This window comes from Patagioenas fasciata, chromosome 1 (assembly GCF_037038585.1).
Source record: "Patagioenas fasciata isolate bPatFas1 chromosome 1, bPatFas1.hap1, whole genome shotgun sequence".
Taxonomy (NCBI): Eukaryota; Metazoa; Chordata; class Aves; order Columbiformes; family Columbidae; genus Patagioenas; species Patagioenas fasciata.
In genome coordinates, this window is record NC_092520.1 from 72394831 (window position 1) to 72421271 (window position 26441).

The 26441-nt window shown below is 37.5% G+C and overlaps 1 protein-coding gene across 34 annotated transcripts in view; it reads left to right on the forward strand.

The window, feature by feature from the left end:
* The first annotated feature begins 4894 nt into the window (after positions 1 to 4894).
* Positions 4895 to 26441, forward strand: part of ABI3BP (ABI family member 3 binding protein) — a 162178-nt gene continuing 140631 nt past the window's right edge. For all 34 annotated transcript variants that reach the window (XM_071808637.1, XM_071808674.1, XM_071808653.1 and 31 more), the window contains exon 1: positions 4895 to 5061. In XM_071808637.1, coding sequence (XP_071664738.1) covers positions 4983 to 5061 — 79 coding nt within the window. In that variant the 5' untranslated portion in view covers positions 4895 to 4982. The remainder of the gene's footprint in view (positions 5062 to 26441) is intronic.

The following is a 26441-nucleotide window of genomic DNA, read 5'->3' on the forward strand; positions in this document are numbered from 1 at the left end:
ATAGTGTCCAGTGTTCATCTCTCAGCCTTTCCCCAAGTACAATAAAGGACAGACATCAATAAACTGGACCAAGTCTGATAAAGGTTAACCAAGATGGTCAGGTTCTGGAGCACTTGCCCTATGAAGACAGGCTGAGGGAATAGGATTTCTTAGGTCAGGAGAAGAGGTTGCTTCAGGGAACCTAACAGCAACCCTCACGATACTTCCAAAGAGGTTGCTAAGAAGATGAACCTATGCTCCTTACAGTGTTGTGTACTGGGAGCATGAGAGAAAATGGGCACAAGTTGAAGCAAAGGAGGTTTAGACTGGTTATAAGGGAAAAATGTTTTCCCTTGAGGATGAACAGACAGTGGAGCAGGAGCTTAGTGAGATTGTGCAGGCTCCTTCCTTGGAGCCTTTCAAGACCTGACTGTTGAGAAATAATTTTAAAAAGCAAAATAAGCCCCAAATAAAATAATACAACATATCGAGATCGAGGAGAACTGACAGAGTTGAAAACCTAGAATCACACTGACTCTCCACATGGTGAATGATGATAATGTTGTTGAAACTACAGAAGTGAGTGTACTAGGTTGAGCTATGAAGGGAACAGTAAGAGAAGTTAATATATTCATAGAGAAGCTAAATAAATGGTTTTGTTACCTCACTCCATGTAATGCAGAATTTTGGTAAATTGCACAGCCTGTTAGTAGAGATGAATCACTGTCTGAAATTATGAAGGTCAAATGAGTGAGTGCTGGAACATTTTGATGAAATACATAACAAAATGTCACAAGAACCAGCTGTTCTGTCCATCCCTTTTGACTTATTTTCTTCCTTTCACTTTGTCTCTGATCCCATTCATTTGGAGATGTGGAACCCAGTTTGGGATCAGGATACTAGAATGCACTGACATTGTCATTTTTGTGCTATCAAATGAGATATGTCATACCTTTTGACTAACAGATTAGCATATAAGGCTGTGTTTTTGATAGCATGAGAGTTCAAATGTTTGCTCGTAAAAGTAGGAATTGGGGAATAGGGAAGAAGAAGTAAATGCAGACTCTCAGAAAGTAAAGATTTTTTAAGCAACACATCTGAAAGAATGTTCTTTGGCATCTCTTTTTTCCTGAAGGTTTTTAGAGGACATCCCTTGACATTTACAAAAAAGAAATCCAATAACTGAGTCACACACAAGAGAATGATAATTATAATTAACATTAATATAGTATATTTTATGCCAAAGGCACTTGTGAAATAATTGACGGTACTGGTGAAGGGTACAGTACCAACCAACAATGTTGTGAAAAAAGACAAGCCAAATGACTGCAAGTAAGGCCTTGCTCTTAGAGAAATCAGTATGGCATTATTGTGCTTTTCAGAGTGGAGATATAATTTTATTTTTTGAGGTTATGTTTCACACACTCTTCCTGCTTTAAGTTTGTAAGTAGTTGAGTCACCTTGGCTTTTACTTGTCAAAATAATTCAGGAAGATAGGTGAATTGGAATCGAGCCCAAAGCTCAACAAATGCATATTAGTCTTTGGAAACAAAATGTAAAATCCCATCTCCTGCTCTCCCCCTCTCCTTCCCCCGCCTTTCTATTTTCCTTCCCATACTCTTGTTTTCACTGTACTTGCTGGTCTGGGAACTATTAAAATAGAACTAGAAAAGCTCTGTTCTGCTCCCAGACTACCTGTGATGCCATCTTGTTGGAATCTCTGTTGTTGAGACCTACCCCAGAGAGACTCAGTTGAAGTTAAGGTAAGCAAGTAAACTTTTGAGTACTTTACTTAAACACTCATTTGGTGCTAAAGAGGAGTAATTAAAGGATCAGAGATTTTGACTTTTTCTGAACAAATTTGATCTGAGATTTCTCATAACTGCACTTACCGCTTTTTTTTTGTTTCCCCCTTTTATGCTAAATGTATAATAACACAAAACTGTCATTAACTGAATGTTCTTTGTTTTCTTTTCCTTCTGAGGCATCAAAGGATGAGTAATATAATTCTAGGTTTGTGTGGATGAGAGAAACCTGAGGAACTTCTGGGTTAGATAACTTCTGGTGTGAAGTGTGACATGCAACTTTTATTTCTGTGAACTGAAAACAAATATTGTCTCTGTTTAAATGGAGATTGTGGAGCAACTTGCCAACAAGAAGAGAAATCTGATACCTGAACAGCGTTAGGGAAGCATCCAGCAGTGCAGGATAGTGCTTGAAGTCCCAGGAACTCCTTTCTTTTCCAATGTTTGGTTGTTCATTGTGGTGGTCGTCATCCAGTGAAGGATTTGGGAAAGAGGAAAGAAGAAGATGGTCTGGCTTTTCATTTTTCATATAACAGGCTTCCTCAGAAAGGTCAGTCCTGTAAAATAATAGGTGGACAAAAATCACTGATGCAGATGTGTGAAGCATATAGGAAAAGTATAAGAGAATATTATATTGCTGATTTTTTGACTCAGCATATATTTGACAGAAATTTACACTTGGATCTGCTTATTGAACCGTAATTGCCCCTGATGAAGTATATGCTTGATAAGACAGAAGAAAATGCATCATGACGTGGATTTTTGAACTCTGGGCTGAGCAGAGCTGTTTTGTACAAGAATGATCCAGAGGAAAAGGGTCATGGATAGTCTGCCAGGGTTTCAAGGGGAGAGTTAAAAATTCCTGTGGTGTACCAGCTAAAAAACTGTTTGAATAATGCACAGGAGGAAGAGGAAAGGTGTAACTGGCAGCAGAAAAGCAAGCAGTTACAAAAGCAGGAATGGGAGTATATTTATTTCTGAGAGAAGAGATAAAACCCATTTTGTTAGACAGCCGAATAACTAATACATTTCACTGAGATTTTTCTGAGTAGAAGTTGGCCTTTGTATATTTTGTTGAAAGGTGTGTGATCTTTCAAAGGAGAGTGAATTTGCGATAAGACAAACTTTACAGTAGCAAGAAGACAACTGTGAGTGACCAAGAAGTAATTCTTTCTATTACTTCTCCTGAGAGACTACTTCATCAAATGATTGCTTTCTTACTTTTAATTTTAAGGATGAAAAAAATAGAATGTGTTTTCTGGAGCATTTTTGAAAAAAGTATTTCAACCCTTTGCTGTGTGTGTCGAGCTTTCTGTCATTTGAAACTCTTTGGCCATCAGGTGTGGTCAGTGTGTATGGCTTTTTAAACATCTTTTCATCTCATCCAAATGATATTTGTTGCATTTTTCTGTTCATAGTGTTCATGTTCAGCATTGGAATCTTCCCAAAGACCCTTGAGGGGATTTTTGTTTGGGGATTTTTTGGGGTCTGTCTGTAATATTGACTTCCAACTTGCTATTCCCAGATTTGAGTTAGTGAATCAGAAAAAGGTTTTCCGTTGTCAGAATTAAGAGGATGTGACCAGGTTGGAAAATGTTTCCATCATCAAACTGTTTTTGTGATAGCTTTGTGCTGTCCATACTGATTAGAGGAGCTTGAAATTCCTTGGTGTTGTTTCTAGGACCATTACTGTTAACTTCTGGTTTAAAGTTTTTCCTGAAGTATTGAGCACATGGAGTCTTTTAAATAGAGTACTAATCTGCTTTTTAAGAAATGTTCCTGTATGCTGTATTACCCTTTTATTTTAAATTACCTTGCTTCTACCAAGCCCAGGCACTAGTGCTGTGATTTTTCACTGCTTATAGAACACTCTAGAGAAGTAGAATGATGTCAGCTCCAGGAAAGGAGTGACTGGGAACAGACTGAGCATACCGAAGAGCTTTACATGTTGCAAGCGTTGGATATGTTTGGGTTTTGTTGTTAACGTTTGTGGTTTGGTGGGTTTTTTTTGTTTGTTTGGGGTTTTTTTTGTGTGTATGTTTTTGTTGTTGTTGTATTTGTTTTTTGTTTTTATAAACTCTTTTGGTGGGGTTTTTTAGTGTTTTTTTTTTTTTGGGGGGGGGGAGGTGCTTGTTTTGTTTTGTTGTTGGTTTTGTGTGCGTATGTGGTTTGTTTCGGGGTTGGTTTGTTTTTGGTTGGTTGGGGAGTGGGGGAGAGCAACATCGCTAGTTAACTGAAAAGATTTAGGCTCTTTTGAGATGTTTTCCAGATACTGATACTAAATTCTTCCTTGTTCAGTTGTATCCTTTTTCTTCTGCTTCACCCTTTCCTTCCCACCTTTCTCAGTTGTTAGTAGGACCAAATCCTATGCTTAGTCAGCGCGTTGTAAACATCAAGTGAAACAACTTTTAATGGTATTTCTTTTTCATTTGGAGTTATGTAACTGGTGAGAGGATCTAGCCCCTGGAAGGGAAGCACTGCCTTATTGCTTTCAATGTGCAGTGTGTCCAGTGGCTCACCAGACATGTATAAAAGGGGAAAATACAAAATATTTTTAAATTACCAAAATCAGATATGAGTGAAAAACAAACAAACAAACCACATTTAGTTTTTTCAAAGGTAGATCTTTTGCAGATAAATATTTATCATACCTGTTTATAATGTCATGCCACATGAAACTGGTGGGTTTTTTGCCTGCATGAAAGCCACATCGAGCCCAAATTAATCTTAAGCAAAATCTTGAGAATGCAAAAAATACTGAGTTCCATATAGCAAACAGTTTTCTGAGTGTTACAAATGTTATTTTCGCATTTTTGGTCCAGTTTTCTTGGATGAAACAGTGAAAATGTCTCTCAGATCAGTTTTCAGTTTATATAAGTTTTGATACTCCTGGTTTTATTTGCACTAAATGATTAAACAATAATCTCTTATCCTGAGTGGTGGGAAAACCTTGTAACAAACCCCAGAACATTATTGCAGGGGGAGCCTGATAATATTTTTATTTTTTTGCAATGCTAATTCTCCTTATCCAGTGGGAGTGAATGATGTCATCCTGTCTCCTCCCACTATGTAAACTAAGCTTGTGTCAAAGTGTTGCTGCCTCTTGTCACAGAGAGAACAGTTCACTTAAATGCAGCTGCAGTACTTTTGTGTGATACCTGTCAGAATCATTCCCAGTGCGAGGTTGGGTTTGTGACCATGATGTCAAGATTGGTCTTTCTCCTTTTCTGTGGATATATTGCATTAAACCTGGGAAATGCTCAGAAATTGCCAAGAGGCAAGTAGCTATGACAACTTTCTGGGTTTTTGTTTGTTTTTCTGTTGTGGGGCTCTTTGTTTTTTAATGCTTATGTTTTACCATGGAAATTTGCTTTCAAGATGTTAGGAATGATTAAAGATAATGGAAAAGATGGAAGAAGATCAGTCAGCAGAGCAAGGTCCAGGTACAAGAAAGTAACTTTAAAGCTCTTGAATAAAACAAGCTCAGTTGTTTTTCTGGTATCTTGTAATTCTAGTGAGAAGTACCATGAAACAAAATAACTGTATTTAATTATTTCATAATGATTTAGACAGCATTGTGTAGGTTTGTGGCTTAAGGTTTTAAAGAAAATGTGACTTAAAAGCACCTTGTGTTATTGGTGGAAAATTTCAGTTCTGTCTTGAAAGAACTTTTATACTTTCCATTTATATCCATCCTTAACAATTCATTAACAATCGACTTTTGTAGGTCAGGCTGTATGCATTTTGAGGGAGAGAAATATGATTTATTAAAATTTCAACAAGAAGGCAAAAATCCTCCAAGCCTGTATGAATACTTTAACTGTTCCTTTCTCCTTGACTCTGGAAGTACAGTAGATTTGCAAAGCTGGCAGGATCTCTTTTCTTCCTTGCTAATGTGACCCTGTAACATTGGCATTTTACTAGTATTCTGTTACGACAGGAAGAACAGTCATAGCATAAAGTGAAAAGAATATTTCTATATCTAGGTCATAAAACACTTTGCAGTACCTTGGCATTAAAACAGCACTTTCACAACTGTTTCTGTACTGCACGTCTTGCTCTCACTTTGTGGAAGTGCTTGCCTGAGTCCACTGTGCTTTGTAATGCATTTTACATCTGCAGTCTCCTGCAACCAGTAACTTTTAGAAAGGAAGCTGTGATTTAGTTCCTTATGCAAACATTAATTAAGAAACCAGCACTTTGAGGGCTTCCCAGGAGATTCTCTTTCATAGAGAGGGAACACAAAAGTATTTTGGAGAGAAGGAGTGATTTTTAAATTTCTTTAAAGCTCATCTTTTGGAGCCAATGTCGAGTTTTCCGAACACTGCTAATAGTGAGGCAATGAGTAATTTGTGAGTAACAGATAGATACGCAGTTACTGTTCAAGTCAAGCAGACTGTAAGACTGTAGTTTTAACAAAAAAAACCAATCTATAAGTAAACTAGCATAGCAGAGTTTTCATAGGGGAGGATTATGTTGATCAGAAAGGAACCTTTAATGCATTACCTTATTTGAGGGAAGGAACTTTTCTAGTGCTTGTCTTTTTAAATGGTTTCACTGGACTTTCTGCTCACTACCCCAGAATATTAGCTGTAAATTTATGTTAACTGTGAAATTCAGGCAAAGCTACTGATCCACTGCAGTCAATGGGAGACTAACTCTAGGATTTTTCCTGTTTTTTCCTGTCCTAAAATAACATTGCAGAAGTGAAGTGCTGTTTGCCAAGTGCACAAAGCTGCAGGTGGAAACTTTTTTTTTTTTCAATGAGAAAGCTCTTTAAAGATTCTTCCATTGCAGTGCTGAAAGATCAGTCTCAATTATTCTGTTCACAGCTGCCTCTCAGGTTATTGTTTACATTGGACTGCATGTAAAAAACAAGTACCTAGGTGTTATTTGGAAATGTTCAAAGGATTGTGTTTTTCTGTAATACTGTTTTTTGACAGAATTTTTTCATAAGCAAAGAATACAATTCGATCTTAAGGTATTTTTACGATGGAGATATGAAGTGCTAGTATTCTGTTAAGAGAGCTGTTCTGGCCTGCTAAGCAAGCTTAAAATCCCGTTAATTCCTGTGGTCTTCAAGTCACAAACTATGTAGCTGAGTCTCCAGAGTCAGTCCTGTTCTGTGGGGAGCAGTGGAATCAATTTCATAACTTGAGGGACAACAATCTTGGCAAACTGGCTTTGGTTAGTGGTGCAGGTACTCCTGTGAACAGGTTCTCAGTGTGAATCTTGCCATTCTTATCACTGCTTTGGAATTCTAGTGCTCAAGTCTTCTCTCCGGGAGGTGAAACACATTGATCCTTGGTCTCGTGGACTGGGATTTCCTTTCAGTGATACAAGGTGGAAAGAACATCTTGCCTCCTGCGGCTGCAAAGGAACAGAGACAGTACACGCTTTGGGTGTCAGTGGCTTCCAGAGCTATTTGAGAAATTGTGTGAAAATACACTGTTCAGGGGGCTGAAGCACATATAACTCAGTTTTCTCATACTTCTTTACACTTTCACCTACACAAGCGTGTGTTTGACTAGAATGACAAAGTTATTGCTGTTCTCAAAAGAGTGTTCTTTATTGACAAATTATTTCTTTAATTATTTTTACTTCAAAAATTAAGGCACTGGTAGAGGAATAATTTGGAAATGATACCACCATGACTCAAGTAGTCAAAATCATGGAAATGTCAGGTAAATTTTTCAGTGGAAACTTTGCACTACTTCTGTGTATCCTGCATTATAATAGCCTGTAGAGAAAATAGGCCTCTACTGATATCTGGACCTAGTGTAGGGCCCTAAGTGAAAGTGAACACCCTTTTCCTTGCAGTTCTTTGTCCGTTTTACTGTAGCAAATGACAAGTGATGAGGCAGCTATAAGCTGTATCTTAATTCAGATTCTTTTTACATTAAGATCTTACAGACATAAGTAAAGGCAATGTAACCGGAAAGGAAAGGTTGATGAGTACTGTGTTTTACTGTGGAGGCAATGCCTTTTTTACAGTTGTGTTTAATGAGTTTCTGTTTGAGGGATCAGCTAAGAAAATTCCGTAGTCAGAGTCTGTGGAGACTATCTAAGGGGTGGGAAGTGATGGTACAATTAGGGATGGTCTTCTATCAGGTATTTTAGCCACTGTTCCATCAGCTCTGTCCAGCTTCTAAAGGTTTCTTTTTCATAAGAAAGAAGAGAGACTTGTACATTTTCCACCCACTTTTTGTCTCTTCCCTCGTGCCACTATGCCACTGCCATCCAATGCATAATTCTTCAGTTCAACACAGTTGTACGTGAAACATTTTAATGATGGGTGGAAACAGTTGCAATGCATAGGTGTCAGAGTTACAACTTGTCATGCTTTCTCTAATTTGTATGGTTCTGCCAAACAGAAACGTTCCGTGCTTGAAGAATGCAGCATTGTCTCTCTAGACAGGAATTGAGTACAGACAAAAACTCTTGTCTTTAGAGAAGGAGTTGGTAAGCAGAGCATCTGAGAGTGAGATGAAAAAGCAGAGCCACAGAACCAAGAATAAACAAGTTACAGGACATAATCCACAAGATGTACTGCCTTGTAAACTGTGTTTCACTGGCACCTTCCCAGCTGGACCTGATACAAATTTGTTGAAGGCAACAGTTGTGGAACAAGTTCATAGTGTTTGGTAAAACAGCATTTCATGGTTTTGATTTTGCCAGTTGACTTTCCAGTTACAACACAGGTGTGCATAGAAATGCACTTTTTCACTATAATCTCTGTTTCTGATAGCTTTTGTGTTAGCTTCATGTTCTGTTTTTCTTTGTTGGAGCAGAAAAGAGTTCGGGATTGATCCCTTCTTGTACACTTAGAGTTTTATGAAGTTTTTAAAAAGAAGAGTCTGAATGTGTGGGATTTTGTTCCTCCCCATTCCTCGCCTCCCCCTCACCCTCCACCCCACCCCCCGCCATGTCCTGACCTCTGAGGTTTTCCTACTCTTTGAATTAGTCATCAGATAGATAGGAATTCATGCTCGTACTTGTTCTGCTCTCCAGGATTCAGGCCTGTCCTGTTCTGCTTTCCAGGAAGCACTCAGGAGACCTTAATTCACCTTCCTCTTGGTTGCTGCCATCTTCAGGAAAAAGACTACAGACTTAACATTCCTTCTGGGACCATGTGAAAGAGCCTGATTTACAGACTCATGTAGGGATAAACAGATCCAAATCTTTCTCGTGTCTATGGTTGTCAACCGTGGGGATAAGTAGGAAAAACAATAGTTTTACTCCAAGGGTTTGTTTTTTTTTTTTTTTCCTTTTGTAAGTAAACAGGAGTGTTAGAAAATATTGTAGATAACTACTAGCTAAGCTTTGTATTTATGGTAATTATAACTGACATCCCTTTGAGAGTGAATGCTGTATTTACAGTACACTTTCAGACTTACCATTGACATTTGTGAAAGGAACGGGCTAATTTTATTCATAGCTAAATTTGCTAGCTGTGCTATGTTACGTAATATTTCTTCCTAATGAGAGGTTAAACTCGGCATGTGTTTTCACTTACTAGTGTCAAGCAGTTAAAATAATGTTCAGTTATTTCAGTGTTTCACTGTCACTATACTGCAAGAGCCAAACCTTAATCTTTAAACTTTTGTGCTGCACACATACCACCCCCCCACCCTCCAAGAGCACCCTTTTGATAGCTGTAGGATAGCAGGACAGAGCTTGTAAGACAGGGGAAAGTCTGAAAGTTGGAGTTTTTTGAACATATGATGAAGCTGGTGTATCAAATTATCACAAAAGGAGCGAAATAACATGTGGTTTATATGTTACTTTCTCCATGGTTTACAAAACAGCTTTCTGGGAAATGTTTTTCAAAATACACAATGCATTAATCTTTGAAAAACATATTCTAATGAAGGAGACCCGGTTTGGATGAAATTACTGAACTTCATTTTTTTAGTGTCTGGAAAGAGAAGTGCAAAATTAATTTGATTTGTGCGAAATTCTTCTCTCATGTTTAATGGTACATAAATGACAATAAAGTCCTATAAGAAATTTCAAAGTGATTATTAATTTGATATAATTGAGTGACTAGGATTTTCAGTCAGTAGATACATCATGGCAAATTTGTCTCGTTCTTTGCTGAAAATGAAAACAACCCATAAGAATGTTGCCATTGTAGCTGCTCATTTAATCAAAGTTATCTTATCATGCAGACAGTTGTGTCCTAGGATCACACAAAAACATACCAAAATCTAGTATTGAACGTCAGGCTTCGTAGTTCAAAGATAATCTGTAATACCAGAATTCAATTTTTTTTGCTGGCACAGGCAGTGGTGTGACAGTGTGATGATACATATGGGTGGATTCTGCCAGGATTAAATTCCATAGCATATGAACGCCTCTAAAATGATCTCACTGCTGGATAATCTGTATAACCTTCCACCTCTTCATTTTAATTTTAATGTTCCCAAGTATCTATTTCTGAATACTATTTTTCAGTCCTCCTCCAAATAATCTTTTGTATTTAACCATTCCAGCAGGACAAGCTACATAACTCACTTGAGGGGAGAGCTATAGGCTAAATCCTGTGGCTGCTTTTTGGCCAGACCTACTATATATGGATAGTATAATCTGTGTATCTATTAACTGGTGGTACTGTGAAAGGTCAACGATTCTGAAAATTCTCTGGAGTGTTTGGAATTACCTACTGTGTACTACACATTACATCTGCAAAGAGAAAGCTCTATCTGCTCCAGGGAGAAAAAATCACCAGTGGTGACCTGCCATAGTTAGAACTGTTCATACAGCTCCTGGTGGATTTCTTTTCCTTGCAGAAATCAAGTGCAGACTTGAAATTGTTGGTAAGCAGGATAAATCTATCACTGTGGAGTGTTCTTCACTGCTGTCTTTTGCAGGAGGTGGTCAGAGACTCACTGACATGGATTGTGCAGCAATGTTACATTAAATCTTAGGTGTGAAGAGAGGCAGGTGTTAGTGTTCTGGAAAGGCAGTGGCCTAAAGTAGGTGCCATTAGCAAAACAGCCCAGTCTGTAGTTTGCTCCCAAGTGGAAGAGGGAAGCCAGTGGAAGAGGATGCGGGCCAGATGCCATCCAAGCTTGCCTAACAGGCCTTATTTCAAGTGCCTTTATTTAGAACTTGGGTTTTCTACAATACAGACAAACATGTATGTAATGTTTGCTTTACGAAATATACATCTGTGTTATTTCACTGTGAGGATAGTGTTCATGAAGATAACTACTGACACCGTCATAAAGCAAACCTTTGTATGGTCAAGGCCTGGGACAACTTACCAAGCACAGCTGCCCCTCAAAACATACCAGTCATGTGGCTTTATACTCTGTCTAAATCAACCCTAAGACTCCGTACATGAGCAAACCAAAAAATGGATCAAACTTTGAATGACCAAGTGAATTTCCACTGTTGATGAAGTTGTTATGGTCACCAGAATTAAATGGTTTTGCACTCTTTGCTTAACCAAAGTGATGTCATCAGAACATGCAGATATCCAGGCGAGGTTAAGTAAGGATGGTCACATTAAGAATATCAACCCAGAGTCTTCACCACTTCAGAGTTGTTGAATAAAATGCTGGTAAAGAGTTGAGGCACTATCTGCTGGAAATACTAGATCTAAAGACAGGGAAATATTGAATGCTTTTTGTTAGAATAAAGCTAGTCTTCTCCCAGTCTGGACAGGAGCATTTGCTGCATTTGTTCAGAGGTTGATAAACAAAATCTAACCTCTGTTTTGTAAAATACTCCAGAGTTGTTGTGGAGATCCATCACTCTCTAATGATTAAATATGAATTAGAGTGTTTTCTGAAAGAAAAATAAGTGAAGCAAGTGAAACCACAGTTTTTTCTTGGGCTAATTGTAGTCGTGATTTTTATGCAAATCCTATTTGTCTTGAACAAATGTGTCAAGGCAGCAAGGCTCCATGTGACTAAATCCACTTCAAAAAAACCAAAGTACCTAATCCTCTGTGGGTGACGTGATTTTTTATTATTATTATTATTTTTTGTGTATGTGTGTGGTGTGCTAACAGTAGAGTGTTACTGTCTGTACTTAATAAGGGATTGTATTTCACTGCTATCATTAAAGACAGGGAGTCAATGGGAAGATGGATTCTCAAAGTGTGAGGGAATTTCTTTTGTAGGGTTATTTCTGCATTTGCTTATAGTTCTTGAAATCTGCTCAGGAAAAGCGTGACACAATAAAGCAGTAAGGTTGTAATATTCTTTCCTATCGCCAGCAGTTGTGACATTAGTTTATGAATCTATAAATGGCCACAGAGTGCTCGATATGAGTTTACATAATTAATACTTTGGGAACCCGGCCAATTTTGGAGGACTGGCAGTGAATGTGGGGATAACAAAATTTTTGAACTTGCGTAGGGAAAAATCTTTTCTCCTTTTGTCAGCTGCTTGCCTCTGCTTTGCATTAATTATCCACTCTATATTTTCTTTCTATGATGTAAATGTCTGGTATCATTTTAGAACACATAAAATTGTGGTTGGTTCAAGAATACAAATATATAAACTTGGAATGTCCCAGAAGGGTTTTTTTTCTGCTTTGAAGTGAAAGCGTTTTCTGGCAGTTTTGATTTCCTCATTAACATAATTCAAGCCTATACATGAACATGAAAAATGCAAGACTTCAGACCTTATAAATTATCACTTTTCTTTTTAAATCTCGGTATGTCTGTACAACATGCAGAAGCATATGCTGAAAATAAAGGAATGGGTGCAATAATCTGAAAGTTAGTCAGGAATTCAGCTTTGGGATACAAATAATAGGAAGATAAATGTATTGTCTGACCTGGAAATTTTGGCAGAGTTCCATTATCTCTGACTCACACAAACACTGAAGTGGTTGGATTAAATGGCAGAGCACAGTTTTTATTTATAGCATGGTGTATGCTAAAGCACAGCTTGTTACACAGTTAGGGAAATGGCTGCAGTCAGGTTTGAGGACTGTGAATTCTCTTAGTTTGACGAAGAACTGTCTCAGGTAAAACTGAGGGGGTTGCATGTTCATCTTAAATCAACACATCTCCTTTCTTCATCATAAGGCTTATTATCAGCTATCTACTCTTGTGAACACGACTATGAAATTGTTCCACGTTGTCAACCCATTATTTGCTTCCTTACTGATGAGAACCAGCTTTTAGCTGTGCTATGACAAGCATAAATATTGCAGCTCTTCAACCTTTCTTCTTGCTTTTCATTTTAATGATGAGGAAGGCAAAATCTGGTAATTCTAATAAAATGTCTCCTTGCTTGTGTTGATTATTCAGTGCTCCTTAGTAGGTGATAAATCTGCTGTGACTGAATTGGTGATGGTGTAGTAGTTAATTTATGTTGTCTGTTTATCAAGTCTTTGTACAAACATCATAAATAAGATTTTTTTTTTTAAAAAACATAATTCAAATACTAATTATGCAGACTTGTTTTGAATTTTGGACAGATTTCGTGATTTTTTTCTCCAATGGAAGATTTATACTTAGACTAAACTTGCAAACAAGTAAGCAAGGAATGAGGATGATTTCACACAGACTCTAGCACACAGAGGCGTGTGTGCACACACAAAATCATTGTGGGATCTAGTTCATTTTTGGTAAATAGTTTGTGTCAAAAATTATTTGTTTTAATTTCCCAGGTTTTTATCAGTCCCCCTGTGCACTCCCAGTTTTAGTATCATGGTCAAATAGTAGCTGATAAAAGCATTATTATGTCATTAACATGTAGAAATGGATTCTTAGAAAGCAGAGTTTCTCAATAGAGTAACAAATGTATGTTGTGTTCCCATTCCACTCAGAAATGCTTACAGAAATGAGCAGTGGACATCATATGTTATGAGTATATTTATTTGAAGGGAATGTAAGGTTGCTCATAGTATTAGTGTGAAGAAAAATTACAAATGGTTCACCACACAAAGGAAATGGATACTCCTACTTATGCCAAATTTCAATGTAGAAAACTCAGGCATTATGGATATTTTTTTCCCATGACCTGGCTTTTCTAGGACGGGAAGTATTGTGTGGTTTTTTTTGTGTGTGTGTGGGTTTTTTTGTTGTTATGTTTTTGGTTTTGTTCTTTGTTGGTTGGTTCGGTGGGATTTTGTTTGTTTGTTTTGTTGTTGAGTGTTTGTTTTGTTGTTGTTGTTTGTTGGGTTTTTTGAGTGGTTATTTTGTTGGGGTTTTTTCTCCATTAATTTGCTTTTGTAGTGCTAAAACATTTGTCAGTTGTCAAACAAAACTAGCATGGGAAAAACCATCTCATTTGAAAACTCTTTAGTCGTGAAGCAATATTTATACACTCTTAAGTCAGAGAACATTCCTTAGGAATGAATGTAACCTACTACACACTGGGTTACAAGATCAGTGATGAGAGAGATATAACTTTCTACATACCATAAATTCTCCATGAACAATTGGATACATGCTTGAATGAAGTACAAGTAAAAAAGCAAAGTCAGTTATACACAGATTGCCTAGCTGATGGGTCTGTGTGTAGGTGTACATGCCCTTATCCTGCCCCAAAATTAGCATAAGCCTTCCTTTTGTATAGCTGATAGTGGTTTTTTAATTGAAATTTTTCTTTCAATAAAACACTGGATGGAGAATTAAAAAAAAAAAAAAAAAAAAGAAAAGAAAAGAAAAAAGAGTAAATATAGATGTAGAAAGATGGATTGGAAATAGACATTATTCCCTGCTGTTTCCTTTCATCTCTGTAGATAAAAGGCAATGTGGTGAAAATGGAGCAGGTGATGTAGTGGATACAGAATCTGGAAATAGAGTCAAACAACGTGAACTCTCTATTGTCTGCCATATCCTGGGTACAAAGGGAAATGGGTGGGAGAACAGATGAAACACTTTGGAAATAGCAAAAGTAAGAATTTATTACTTATGTTAGAACTCCCTTACTCATACACATAGCTTTTATTTTGCATATATACTTAGTATAAATGTATTTGTTTTCTGTTTTTTTTCTCTAATCCGTTGATTTAGAACAATTTACTTCATGCTTTCATTTTCTTAAGATGGGTTAACAATGCCTCTGCCTCACAACATGTTCATAGTGCTGAGGAAAAAAAAAGGATTTCTCTCCCATTTTGAAACTCAATATTAGTTTAAAAATCATCAAGTATTTATCTTATTAGTGGTTTCTATTTTCATACTCTTTGATTAAAGACTTACTGGAAGTCTGATGCTTCTTTCTTCAGATATTTGCTTGAACTGTGGAAGCTTTCCTTTGATCTCTGGAAACTCAGAATGTGGAACAAAATAGAATAAGATTAAAAGGGTCACCTGTGATTTTTCTTAATCTGTTACTTTTTTTTTTTTTCTTAAATAGGCCAGGTAATCAGCCTTGAGATCTATCTCATCCTAATGGTGCAAGATGAGATAAATTTTCCAGCTGGAAAAACTATAGGCAGTTGGAATCAACCCTTACAGGACTCGGCTGTATCCAGCTAGTGTCATAGACATATGTGAGAATGTTCGGTTTGGAGACCAAGAACATAAGTGAAACCACTTTATTTTCACTGCTCTGTCGGAAATACTGAGCAATATATATATATATTTTTTTTTTTTGGTTTGTGTCTATAGCTTTGAAAACTGAAAGGGAATAACCAGTTAAAAGTTTTGTTGATAGACTTGAATGTGTTGACTGCAATTCTCAAAACATAACAACATTTCATATTTGATTACTTGTTTTGTTCAGTCATGAAGTTTACTTATTCTTTCTGAGATTAGGATGGGATATACAGCAACACCTAAGAGTTCTTGTGTATGCTTCAGATATTTAATTGCTTTATCAGCTGTCTGCCTCTGCAAACTGGGGAACTTATTCCAAAGTTAAAACACAGAATATTGCAAGCACCATTGCCAAGTGTACATCCAAAGCTATTAATCTTTGCATTTGAAGTCCTGTATGTCTTGGAAGTTAGAAGAAGATTTTGAGCAGAGAACTCAGGTACTTTGTGTGATCATACAATGGTTGCACACATTTAAGAATTGTTAAATGTGGTGTCATGGGCATGGTCCCTACTTATGCAATCTCAATATAATTGGCAGATTGTACTTTTCAGTTTCTAGATGTTTCTGCTAAAAATAGATTATTGCATTACCTTCTGAGGAAATACTGTTGAAGGATATCTTATTTTAGATACCTTTTATTTGATCTTTTGAGAACCTATGAACTAAACCAGAGCATGGACTGTCATTCTCACGAGATGGGCATTCAAACTCTTTGATACATCAGGAGTGCAGCAGTGTCTGTCTCACTAATTGCACTGTCATTCCGTAAAGATGATTTAGGAAGGTAGCTTGATGGGTACCTGTTTCTGAATGGGTGTCTTCCTTCAATTTGAAAGCTCATCATTATGTACAACTCACCTTGTTTTATTTGCCCAATCCAAGTTCTTTCCCAAGCGTACACAAATCACAAACCATTCTTCCTCACTGAAATGAGTTTAGGAATTACTGTAGAGATTTCTCAAGAACCAGAAAGACTGTCAATGGGGACTTTGGACTTTTAACCATTGACTGCTGTTCTTTGAGACCAGTTTTCCATCTGCTTGTAATCTATCCATCCAGTCTGCATTTCTAAGGTTTGGCAGACACATTTGGGCCTTGGTAAATTTGTGGTGGCTGTTCTGAATCACCACTTTGTTTGTCATGTGCATGTGTGTGACCATCTGTTCCTGGTGACCAAGGTTAGGCTGCACAGTTTGCTTGCAGTTTCCTGGATGCTTTTTCTTGCCCTTAATCAACCAATTGCACTGAGATATTTTTTGTTCTCACATGACAAATTAATCTTGCCTCTCCCTGGTGGTTCTCTTATGCTCATATATAGACTGAAGAGATCATGCTTTATTGGATTTTAAATATCTACACGTTAGAGAAAGGAAGTAGGCTATTTGGATTCAAGCATAGCACTGAGGAGGGCAACCCTTCTTCAAGCATTATGATGCGTACTTAGAGGTGTGAGAGAAAAACCGATAGCCTTCAAGTGGCAAAATATCCATTTCTACAAAGAAAGACAGGGCTGAAATTGACTTCCTGAAGTCATTTTGACACCCTTGTGCTTGTTCCCAAGGCAGTTTGTTCAAGAGCTTCACTGCTTTTATCTGTTTTCCAGCTATTTTCTTTGCTACATTTTATGTAACTTCTGCTCTTCACAAATACAGAGCAGAACTTATTCCTATTGCTTTCCCCCAGGGCTCTGCTTGGTAAGTGATCTTTTAAGAAGTGAAGACTAGTACATAAAAGGCCTGGGTGCCAATTCTTCAGATTTATAGTAGAGAAGGCCACAATCTTGGAACATACCTAAATATGGTGATTCTGAGACTCAGAGACTAGTTTACAATGTAAGAGTTAGAAGTATTAATACATTCTGGTTTCAAAATTACTCTGTTAGTATAGATTGCAAACCTTGCTAACTGTCTAGATTGGTGAAAAAGTAATTACAGCAAACACATCTTTATTAATCAAACCAGGAACCATTACAATCAACAAATTTTTGCCAGCGAGAAATAAGTTTATTTCTGTAGTGTAAAAATCCATGCTTTGAGATTCAACAAACTCTTGGAAAGCATTTTGTGCATCCTGTGGGTTGTGGAAGAGTTTTCCCTGCAAAAAGTTGTCAAGATGCTTGAAGAAGTGGTAGTTGGTTGATGAGAGGTCAGGTGAATACGGCAGATGAGGCAAAACGTAGTAGCCCAATGTGTTCAACTTTTGCACTGTTGGTTGTGCGATGTGTAGCTGGATGTTGTTGTGGGGAAGAATTGGGCCCTTTCTGTTGACCAATGCCGGCTACAGGCGTTGCAGGTTTCGGTGCATCTCATGGATTTGCTGAGCATCCTTGTCAGATGGAATAGTTTCATCAGGATTCAGAAATCTCTAATGGATGAGACCAGCAGCAGACCACCAAACAGTGACCCTGACCTTTTTTTGGTGCAAGTTTGGCTTTGAGAAGTGCTTTGGAGCTTCTCAGTCCAGCCACTGAGCTGGTCATCGCTGGCTGTCATATACAATCCACTTTTTCTTGCACATCACAATCCGATCAAGAAATGGTTCATTGTTGTTGCATGGAAGAGGAGAAGATGACACTTCCAAACAATGATGTTTTGGATTTTCAGTCAGTTGCTGAGGCAACCACTTATCAGTTTTTTTCACCTTTCTGATTTGTTTCAAATGCTGAATGACCATAGAATGGTTGGTGTTTAGTTCTTTGGCAACTTTGTGTGTAGTTGTAAGAGGGTCAACTTCAATGATAGCTCTCAAGTGGTTGTTGTCAACTTCTGATGGGCAGTCACTACGCTCCTCACCTTGAAGGCTCTTGTCTCCTTTGTGAAACTTCTTGAACCACCACCGCACTGTGTGTTCATTAGCACTCCCTGGACTAAATGTGTTGTTGATGTTGCTAGTCATCTCTGCTGCTTTATGACCCATTTTGAACTCTAATAAGAAAATAACTCGAATTTCCTTTTTGTCTAACATCACTTCCATAGTCTAAAATAAACATAAAATAAACAGTAAGTAATAAGTCAGTAGGAAAAAAACATAAAGCAAGAAAACCACATTAAAATGATGTATAATGTAACCACATTTTTAAGAATGTATTCCAATATCAAATGGCAAATTTCAACAACGCAAAAACCACTATTACTTTTGCACCAACCTATCTTTAAGCAGTTTTGTTCTTAAGAAATAACCATGTGCTGAATCAGAGAAGGAGGTAAAACAAAATTAGCTATGAAAACATCTAACTCAGTGTTACAGAATACTGACCTAAAGACTCCGTTGTTCTTTCGGCTCCTTGGTGTGTGACAAGATAATATTTATTACAAAATGAGGATTTTAGTATATTACTACCTCTTTTGTTCTAAGTATATAGATAAACATGCAAATATCAATCTAATACTGCTTGGGGTCTTTCTTTAACATTAATTCAAAACTGTCTTATTCTGACACAGTAGAAATGACACTTTGTTATTATCAGTTATTTCATATTGTTTTTCTTTTAAATCTGACATCTCCCAAAGTGCTTCAAAACATACACAGATGAACAGTTACACAGCAAATCAATCCAAGAGATAGGTATTGGAAAAAAAAAAAAAAAGTATTCTGATGTAATACATAGTGGTCACATGTAAGGAACAGACTTCAAAATGACCTCTGCAATGTCAGAACCTCACTGCAGTTTGGGTTTGCATCAATCCATGTAGCAGATTATCTGTGCATTCCGTAACGATGACATCGTGGATTGTAAAGTATAGTATCTTCACTCTTCTCTCAGAAGCAAATGCACTTCCAGATACTGTTTTTCATTATACCTTTGATTTTTAATTCTTAAAAAATGCACTGATATTTGCAGAAGAGCAGTGGATTAAGGGAGTGGTGACATAAACACTGCCTGCTTTTGAATAGGTAATGGCAGCAGTAGTGCTAGGCACCACCTGCCAAAGAACATGTTCTTAAGAAACTTGTTGCATTAAGGTCCACAGTCTTTAATACTGATCACTTCAATCTATCAATATTTATAAGTTGTGGGCAGAGCCAGACCAACAGCATCCGAATTCCTCATCTACTGAAGTTCTTAGTATCTTGTTGAGATTTCCCTAGTGAGAAGCTGTTGTTAAAGTCCACGTTTTCATTCAGCTGATCAGCTCTAAAATATGACTACCCTGCATGCAGTCACGTCTGAAGATCACGTTTCTCTTTTAGTGTTTACATTGGATGATGCTCTTTGAAGTCTTGAAAGGGAGTTAGAACTAGAAAATTTGGGAGATTTTCTTGCTCCTCACAGTCTTCTATACACCTTTATAAAATATCTTGATGCTGAATCTGTCAGGTTCTTTGGTCAAGATACAGTTTTCTTCATGGCTCAGCTTGGGTGGAGTTGCCTTGGACCTATTTCCTTGGACAGGAGAAGGAGCCAGGACTGGAAAGACCAGCTCTTCTGGGCAAAATGCAGTCACTGTCTCATCAGCTCTGTCCAGGTGGAGTTGCATCAGCCCAGAAAAAGACATGCCAAGCCAGTCTGGAAAAAGACAACAACAAACAACTAGCTCTGGGAGTAAAGCCAGGAGAACAATGCCCTGGAGATCATAATTATATCAGATGCAAATCAAGCTTTATCCTAGTGCAAATAAGTGATCCATAATCTAAATTGAAAAAAGGGCTTGAGTGAGGTTGTTTTATTAACATTGAGTTTTTTCATTGCCTTTAAGTTTTGTGTGTTTTGTGCTGTTGATTTGAAAAGTAATATTCATTGAAAATGGTTCATCTTGAAGGAGAAAATATGGAAAATAATGATAGGCTTTGTTCTGTCCCTACCCTGCAAAAATGTTGAATAGTTTGATGTTAAATTTTATTTACATATTTAGCACATGTATTTGACATTTAAACACAACTAAGTTTCATGACTGAGCAAAGAAGGGAGTGGAATTTTCTATGAAATGAAAGAAAAATTAAACAATATCTTATGACATCAGCCAGGGACAGGTTGTTTGAACTCTATCCAAAGAAGTTTTCAGAAGTTTAAGTTCTGTTCCCTTTTCTGTCAGTGCTGCAGACTTGGTTATTCTCAAACAACAGGTTTTTTGCTTGTTTTCAATTTTGTTTGCCATTTTAGAAAATAATGGGAAATGAGCTGCAGAGCGAAACCTGGAAATGGGGGTTGGTAGACCACTGAAATAGGATCCTGCTTTTAAATCCAGGCTCTTTTTATCTTTTATCTCCAAAATAAGGACAGTTACTGTACATATTCCAATAAAAAATTAGTTTTAAACCCATATGTGTAAGGAGCCTTGTGAGGGAGATAGTGAAAAGGAAGCAAGTGGGACAAAAAAGAAGCGGTTGAATGACCTGAAAACAGGTGAGAGAGATGGCAGCGTACAAATAATAAATTCCTTTTTGTACACTGCTTTATGTAGATATGTAGAAGCTGGAATTGCTGATAAGTATATTTTTAGCTCTTCATTGTCCTTACTAGTCCTAAAGTAATAGCAACCTACAGCTGGTTAACTGAGTGAACTGTAGTGATAACTAGAGAGGACTTGGCAAAGGAAGTTTTAAAAACTGTTCAGTTTTGTAATATAAATGCTCTTAACAAGTTTCTCTGAGAAGTATCTATTTAGTTTATATCCTTAAAAACAAAGAGCATAGTTCAGATTAGCATTAATAAAACTAAATATGAATTGGAACTGAAGGAAGAGGTCTCAGCAATCCGGAAAGTCTGCTGTGAGAAAGGGTACTGGAAGGGATGGGGCTTCAGCCAGACACCAGTATTGAAGGTTTTTCCTCCTGGATATTTCAGATATTTGTACTCCTTTTGTGGTGAATTTCTATTGTAAATGAAATTTCAAAAATTGCCCCATGATATGAAAGAAGTACGGAGGGGAATTATAATTTCTGCTCTTTTATTTGCTGTGCACACTCTGTTGAGGATGTAGATACACCTAAAAAAAGTTACCATCTTTCAAATAAAAGGATTTTAAAGGCATAGACAAGAAGGAATTTGTTTAAAAATCACTTGAAAGCATCTTAATTCTGAGTTGGACAAGTAGTGAAGTTGAAATTCCAGTAGATTATTCTTATAGCACAAGACAACTGATGGCAGAATGTCCCCTTGACAACTCTAGGTCATTAAATACCGCTATGAAAACAAGTAAATGGACCAAGTGTTTTTGTTTTGGTTGTACTGGCTGAAAATATTTCTTTCTGCATCTAGAGATGCTAGAAAATATGGAATGAAGGATCATATGAAAGTAAGATCGATGCATCTATCTATCTATCTATCTATCTATCTATCTATCTATCTATCTATCTATCTATCTATCTATCTATCTATCTTTTTGTTTATTTTTGCCTGGAAGTTAGCTTGCTACAGCTTGTTCTAGCTTATTTCCCAAAGGGACTAAATTGAAATTCTCTGTTTCCTGTTGACTGACATAATGTGGCTTCCTCTTTAACACATAGATTCTCCTGAGGGGCATCTAACTGTCCTAATAGACATCATAAATTAGATGGAGTTCAGGTTGTTTGGATCTTTCTTTGGTGATGTCTTTTCTTCTCTTTTAAATTACTGCATGTCATAGGACAGCTTGTGCTACCACATCTACTCTGACAGTGGAAGTCGAAAAGAGGTGCTAACTTAAGAGCTTAGTAAGGTGGGATCAATTCCTAGTTTCTGGGTATCAATAATAATCCTTGATGGTAAGTCTTCAAATAACAGGCTTTATTTATCCTATCTATCAAGCACCATGGTCAAAATAAGAAAAAATCTACCATTTCTGTATTAGACAGTGTCATTGTAAGTGGAAAAAGTAGTGTTTCAAAATAAAACTATTGCTTCTGCTCCTCCTCCTTCTTCCTTGAATCAACAGAATGACTTTGAAATTAAGAGAATCAATAGCTTGAGGGCAGAGAAACTCAGGTTAAGGATAGTGTTAGCACTGGAACAGGAATTGTACTGCTGAAACTTTCCGGATTGCTTAACCCTAAAAATTTGCCAGTGAATCTCAGTGTAATAAGTGTTGCTCCATAGTTAAGAATAACAGTGGTTTTTTCATCTTTTCTGGAAGCTGCCTGAGCAAAGAAATCCTGTGAGCATAAGTTAGGCTGCTTTTGTAGATAGGTGTGCGTGTATGTGTTCTGCAAAGTTAAATGTCGCATGTTGAGAGCCTGTTTTTCTGAAGTAATATTAGAGTTGTGTACAGAGTTTAGGCGTGTACGGAGTGTAGGCATACTGTCATGGAGGCACACCAGAAATCAATCTAGGCAGGCAATAAGCTCCAAGCAGGCTTTATTCTAACCAGATCTGCTTAGCGGAGAGCCAACTAGAAATGGGGTTTCTCCAAAATTATTCAGCACTCCAGCAACGTTTAATAAATTGCAGGTTTGAGATACCAGTTGGGGATATTATTATTATACGACCACACAAGAATAATGATCCACAGCACGCTAATGCTCACAAAAAGAAGAGGCCTCTTTGACTCAAGGGTACCCAGAAGAAATAATCGCTTGCCTGGGATGAGCAAACCTAATTGGATTTGGATTTCGCTGCAGTCATTACAAGTGTGATCCAGAAGCTTTTCTGGGTCTGGGCACCTTGCTGGATGACGACCCTGTCTGTTGACATATGGTCCCCTTCTGCTCTCCCAGCTGGGGAGAGGTGTCCATGAGGAGTCATGGTGCCCCTGGGGTGGGGGGAGTGACTGTTGGCACCAGCCAAGGTGTGTATGTGAGGACAGGCACAGTGGGGCAGGAAAGGCACTAAAGAGCCATCACCTGCCCTATTGAAAGCTCTAGACCTCATTGGGGTGTGTGAAACTGCCACAGATTTTGAAAACAAAAAATCAAACAAACAAAAACTGGGGAGCTTCAGTTGTAAATGACAAAATTGTGTGCAATGCTCTTAGTTTACCCTCTCTCAATAAGATATTCTTTGTTGCCCTTGTTAAGGGTATGGTCTGTATGGGACTTATTTTTGTCGTTCAGAGTGTTTATTAATGTGCGTTTTGTAGCTAGGAGTGTTGGTGTAATCTGTGATGAGAAAGATGATCTAACATTGTCCACAGCTACCTGGCTGAAGGATTCAAAGAAGACAGTAGATTTTTCTGCAGATGTGCACAACAATATAACAAAGTTGGAACATGAAAAATTCCAGTTAGATATATGACTGTATGTTTTTTTTTAAACCACAAGAACGATAAATACTAGAACAGGTTATCCAGAGTTGTCAAATCTATTTCTTTAGAGGTGTTCAAGACTCAGTTGGACATGGCCCTGAGCAACCTGATCTCATTAGGTATGCCTTGAGCAGGGAGTTGGACTAGATGACTTGCAGAAGTCCCTTCTACCCTAAATTATTCAGTGATTCTATGGTGTTGGCTGTCTTAGGAGTGTGTCTTGTTTATTCTACTGCATAGAAACAGAACTATTTTAAAATGTTTCCGATTTTAAGCTATATTGGGTTTTGAGCCAAACGAACAATATTTCTCCATATTTGTGAGCCAAAGTAAATACAAAAATCTGAAATAGCAAAAATAAAGTTTCACAGTGTCAGATTATCATTGAAAACTTGGCTGGTGGTACTATGGTACCAAATTTGGAAAATGCAAGTGCTTTTGTGAACGATTTGAATGCTGTGAGGTTGTGCTCCCAAAAATATGGTGATAATATATTTTCTTAAGGCATGCTTCGTATGTCTAGCACTCTGGGAGGCAGTGCTAGGTCTTGCCTTCATACCCTCTGAAATAGTGAAAAACAAACAGTTGCAATGTAAGGCAAAAGGAATTCTGATGACAAAGACAAATTTGCTGTAATACAGTACAGCTGTATTCACCCTCTAGTTTTGTAGGGCAGAGTTCAAGGCTTTTGACTCTATGGATAAAACAAAACAAACCAAACAAACAAAAACAACAAAAAATCACAACCAAACAAAAACATAGGACTGTATTCGGTCACGAGAGACAGAATACACTTAGAGTGCACCAGTAGTATCATAGAATAAGTGAAGACACCTTGACCCAGTGTTGCTTTTGCAGAGTCTTCAGTGAAGCGAGCAAAAGTTGCCAAGTTGAATTTATTTCAAAATTTTAAAAAAAGTTTAGTCCACTTGTGTATCATTCTTGAAGCTGGTTGCTATATCAGCACCTCAGGGTTACCTTTGAATGTGTTCATTACCAGTCAGTAAATTATCAGCCAGGTGTTGATATGTCGTCTTAAGTTGGAGAGAGAAATATTGTTCTTCAGCTGAAGTTACTTTATTTGACAGGGGCAAGACGTATTTTGGGGTTTTTGTAGAAACAGAAAAGAGCCAGTTAATTCACATTCCAGTCACCTCATCACCCAAGTTCTCTCATGTTCCCTGAGAGGAAAATCAGACCGGCTGGTAATTTTAACTAACTCCGCGTCTATTGTTACCAACAATATTGTAACAATATTGAGGTATAGGACACAGAATTTCAAAGGCTTTACTTCTCTGTTACTGAAACAAAATTATTTTGTTCTTTTGGGAAGCAAACTCTCAGGTGGTTTTATTTTCTTTCGTAGTTTGAAAATGCCACTGTCCCCAACACTGAATTACTGAAAAAATACTGCTTTAATGCAACCATCCCAGTGAACCATTTCTGTTTATCTCCTTACCTCTCTCCATTTATTAAATAGCAAAGGAATTATATATATCTATTCTTAGTAGTTGCTGTTTCACCTTTCCAGACTTCTTTGCACCGGTGGTTTCTTAGGGGGATGTTAGACCAAAGGGCTTTGACAGAACTTTTGCTGTGAAGGTAGAAAGTGAAAACTGGACTTCTTTGTTTGCCTTGTAGCTAAATATGGACCATCAGTTAGAACTAGCTGGCATGAATAAGAGATGGTAACAGCACTTATGAATTCTCCCCTCTCTTCCTCTGTTATTCTATGATTAATTAACATGATAAGAAAAAGAAGATGCTTTGCATAACCTCGGCTGGATCCAAAGCTTGAACAACAAGAGTCCAGCTGAATATTTTTTATACAATTTTCTGTAGCTGACTTAACATTTTAAAGATGTGAAATTCAGTTAGATAATTTAGAGGGTTTTTTTTCTAAAATTTCAATGTTTATTTGTTCTTGGCTCCTGTTGCATATATGTGACCATTTATCTTTACCAACTAGCCAAACTATGGTGCTCCCAGCTGGATTCTTCACACCATTTGTAGCTATTTTCTTCTTTCTGATGAAGAGTTATCAGTGTATGATTCCCTCATGATGCAGCTGATTCACTAGACTGGTTTTAAAAGTCTTCCCTTTTAGGCAAAGAGTCCTTTCCCTGAAGTGATTCTAACACTGCAAGTGGTCTGAAGCACTTATCATAGTGCTTTCAGTTCAGATATGCTGTTCAGGGTTTGTCCTGCTGATTTTGGCCATTAATTGACTTTTGTTGATGAGAATACTTGCAGATCAGCATGAAGGGGAAGATTGTTTTTCAGAGGTAATTATGGGTCCTGAAATCTTCTATTAGGAGGTGTCCTCAATGTAAAAAAATTGCTCAACAAATGCAAATACTCAAGATGAGAGTTTCAATAACACATGCCAAAAGCTGATACAAATGAATATGAGTTAGGTTGATTTGCTTTGTTTTGTGCTTGTAAGTGTTCTTTTCTGTTTGTGAAGTGTTTTCAGAATCAACTTGCGTTGGAATTATAGGGCATCTATTTTATCTTTTGACCCTTTCATCAATGGAATGGGGTAAAAAAGGTATTCTAAAGTTATAGTATGAAAATGTTATTTTCTCAAAATCAAATACATTCTTATCACAGTATTGCAATCAAGTTTCTGTGACCTCCCTTGTCCATTTGATCATGTTTAATGAATGTTTATCTGAGTGGCGGCCAAGACAGAGATAGTGCTTAGAATGGGAATGCCTGCTTTCCCTGTTAGTTGCTCAAAATACTGTGAGATCAACACAAGCGAAATCTATTGTGCTAATGTGCTCCTGAGATTAGTTCTCATTTAACCAGCTAATTGATATGAAGTCCTTTATATCTGTACTGCTCCAGGCTGTCCCTGTCTTGACTAGACTGGCAGTGTCTGTGCAGCACGTAGTGTTAGGCTCTCCCCGACTGGCTGCAGAGGCCCCTCAGTACTGCTGTGACCCCCCTGTGTACCTCGTCTCCTTCAAGGATTCC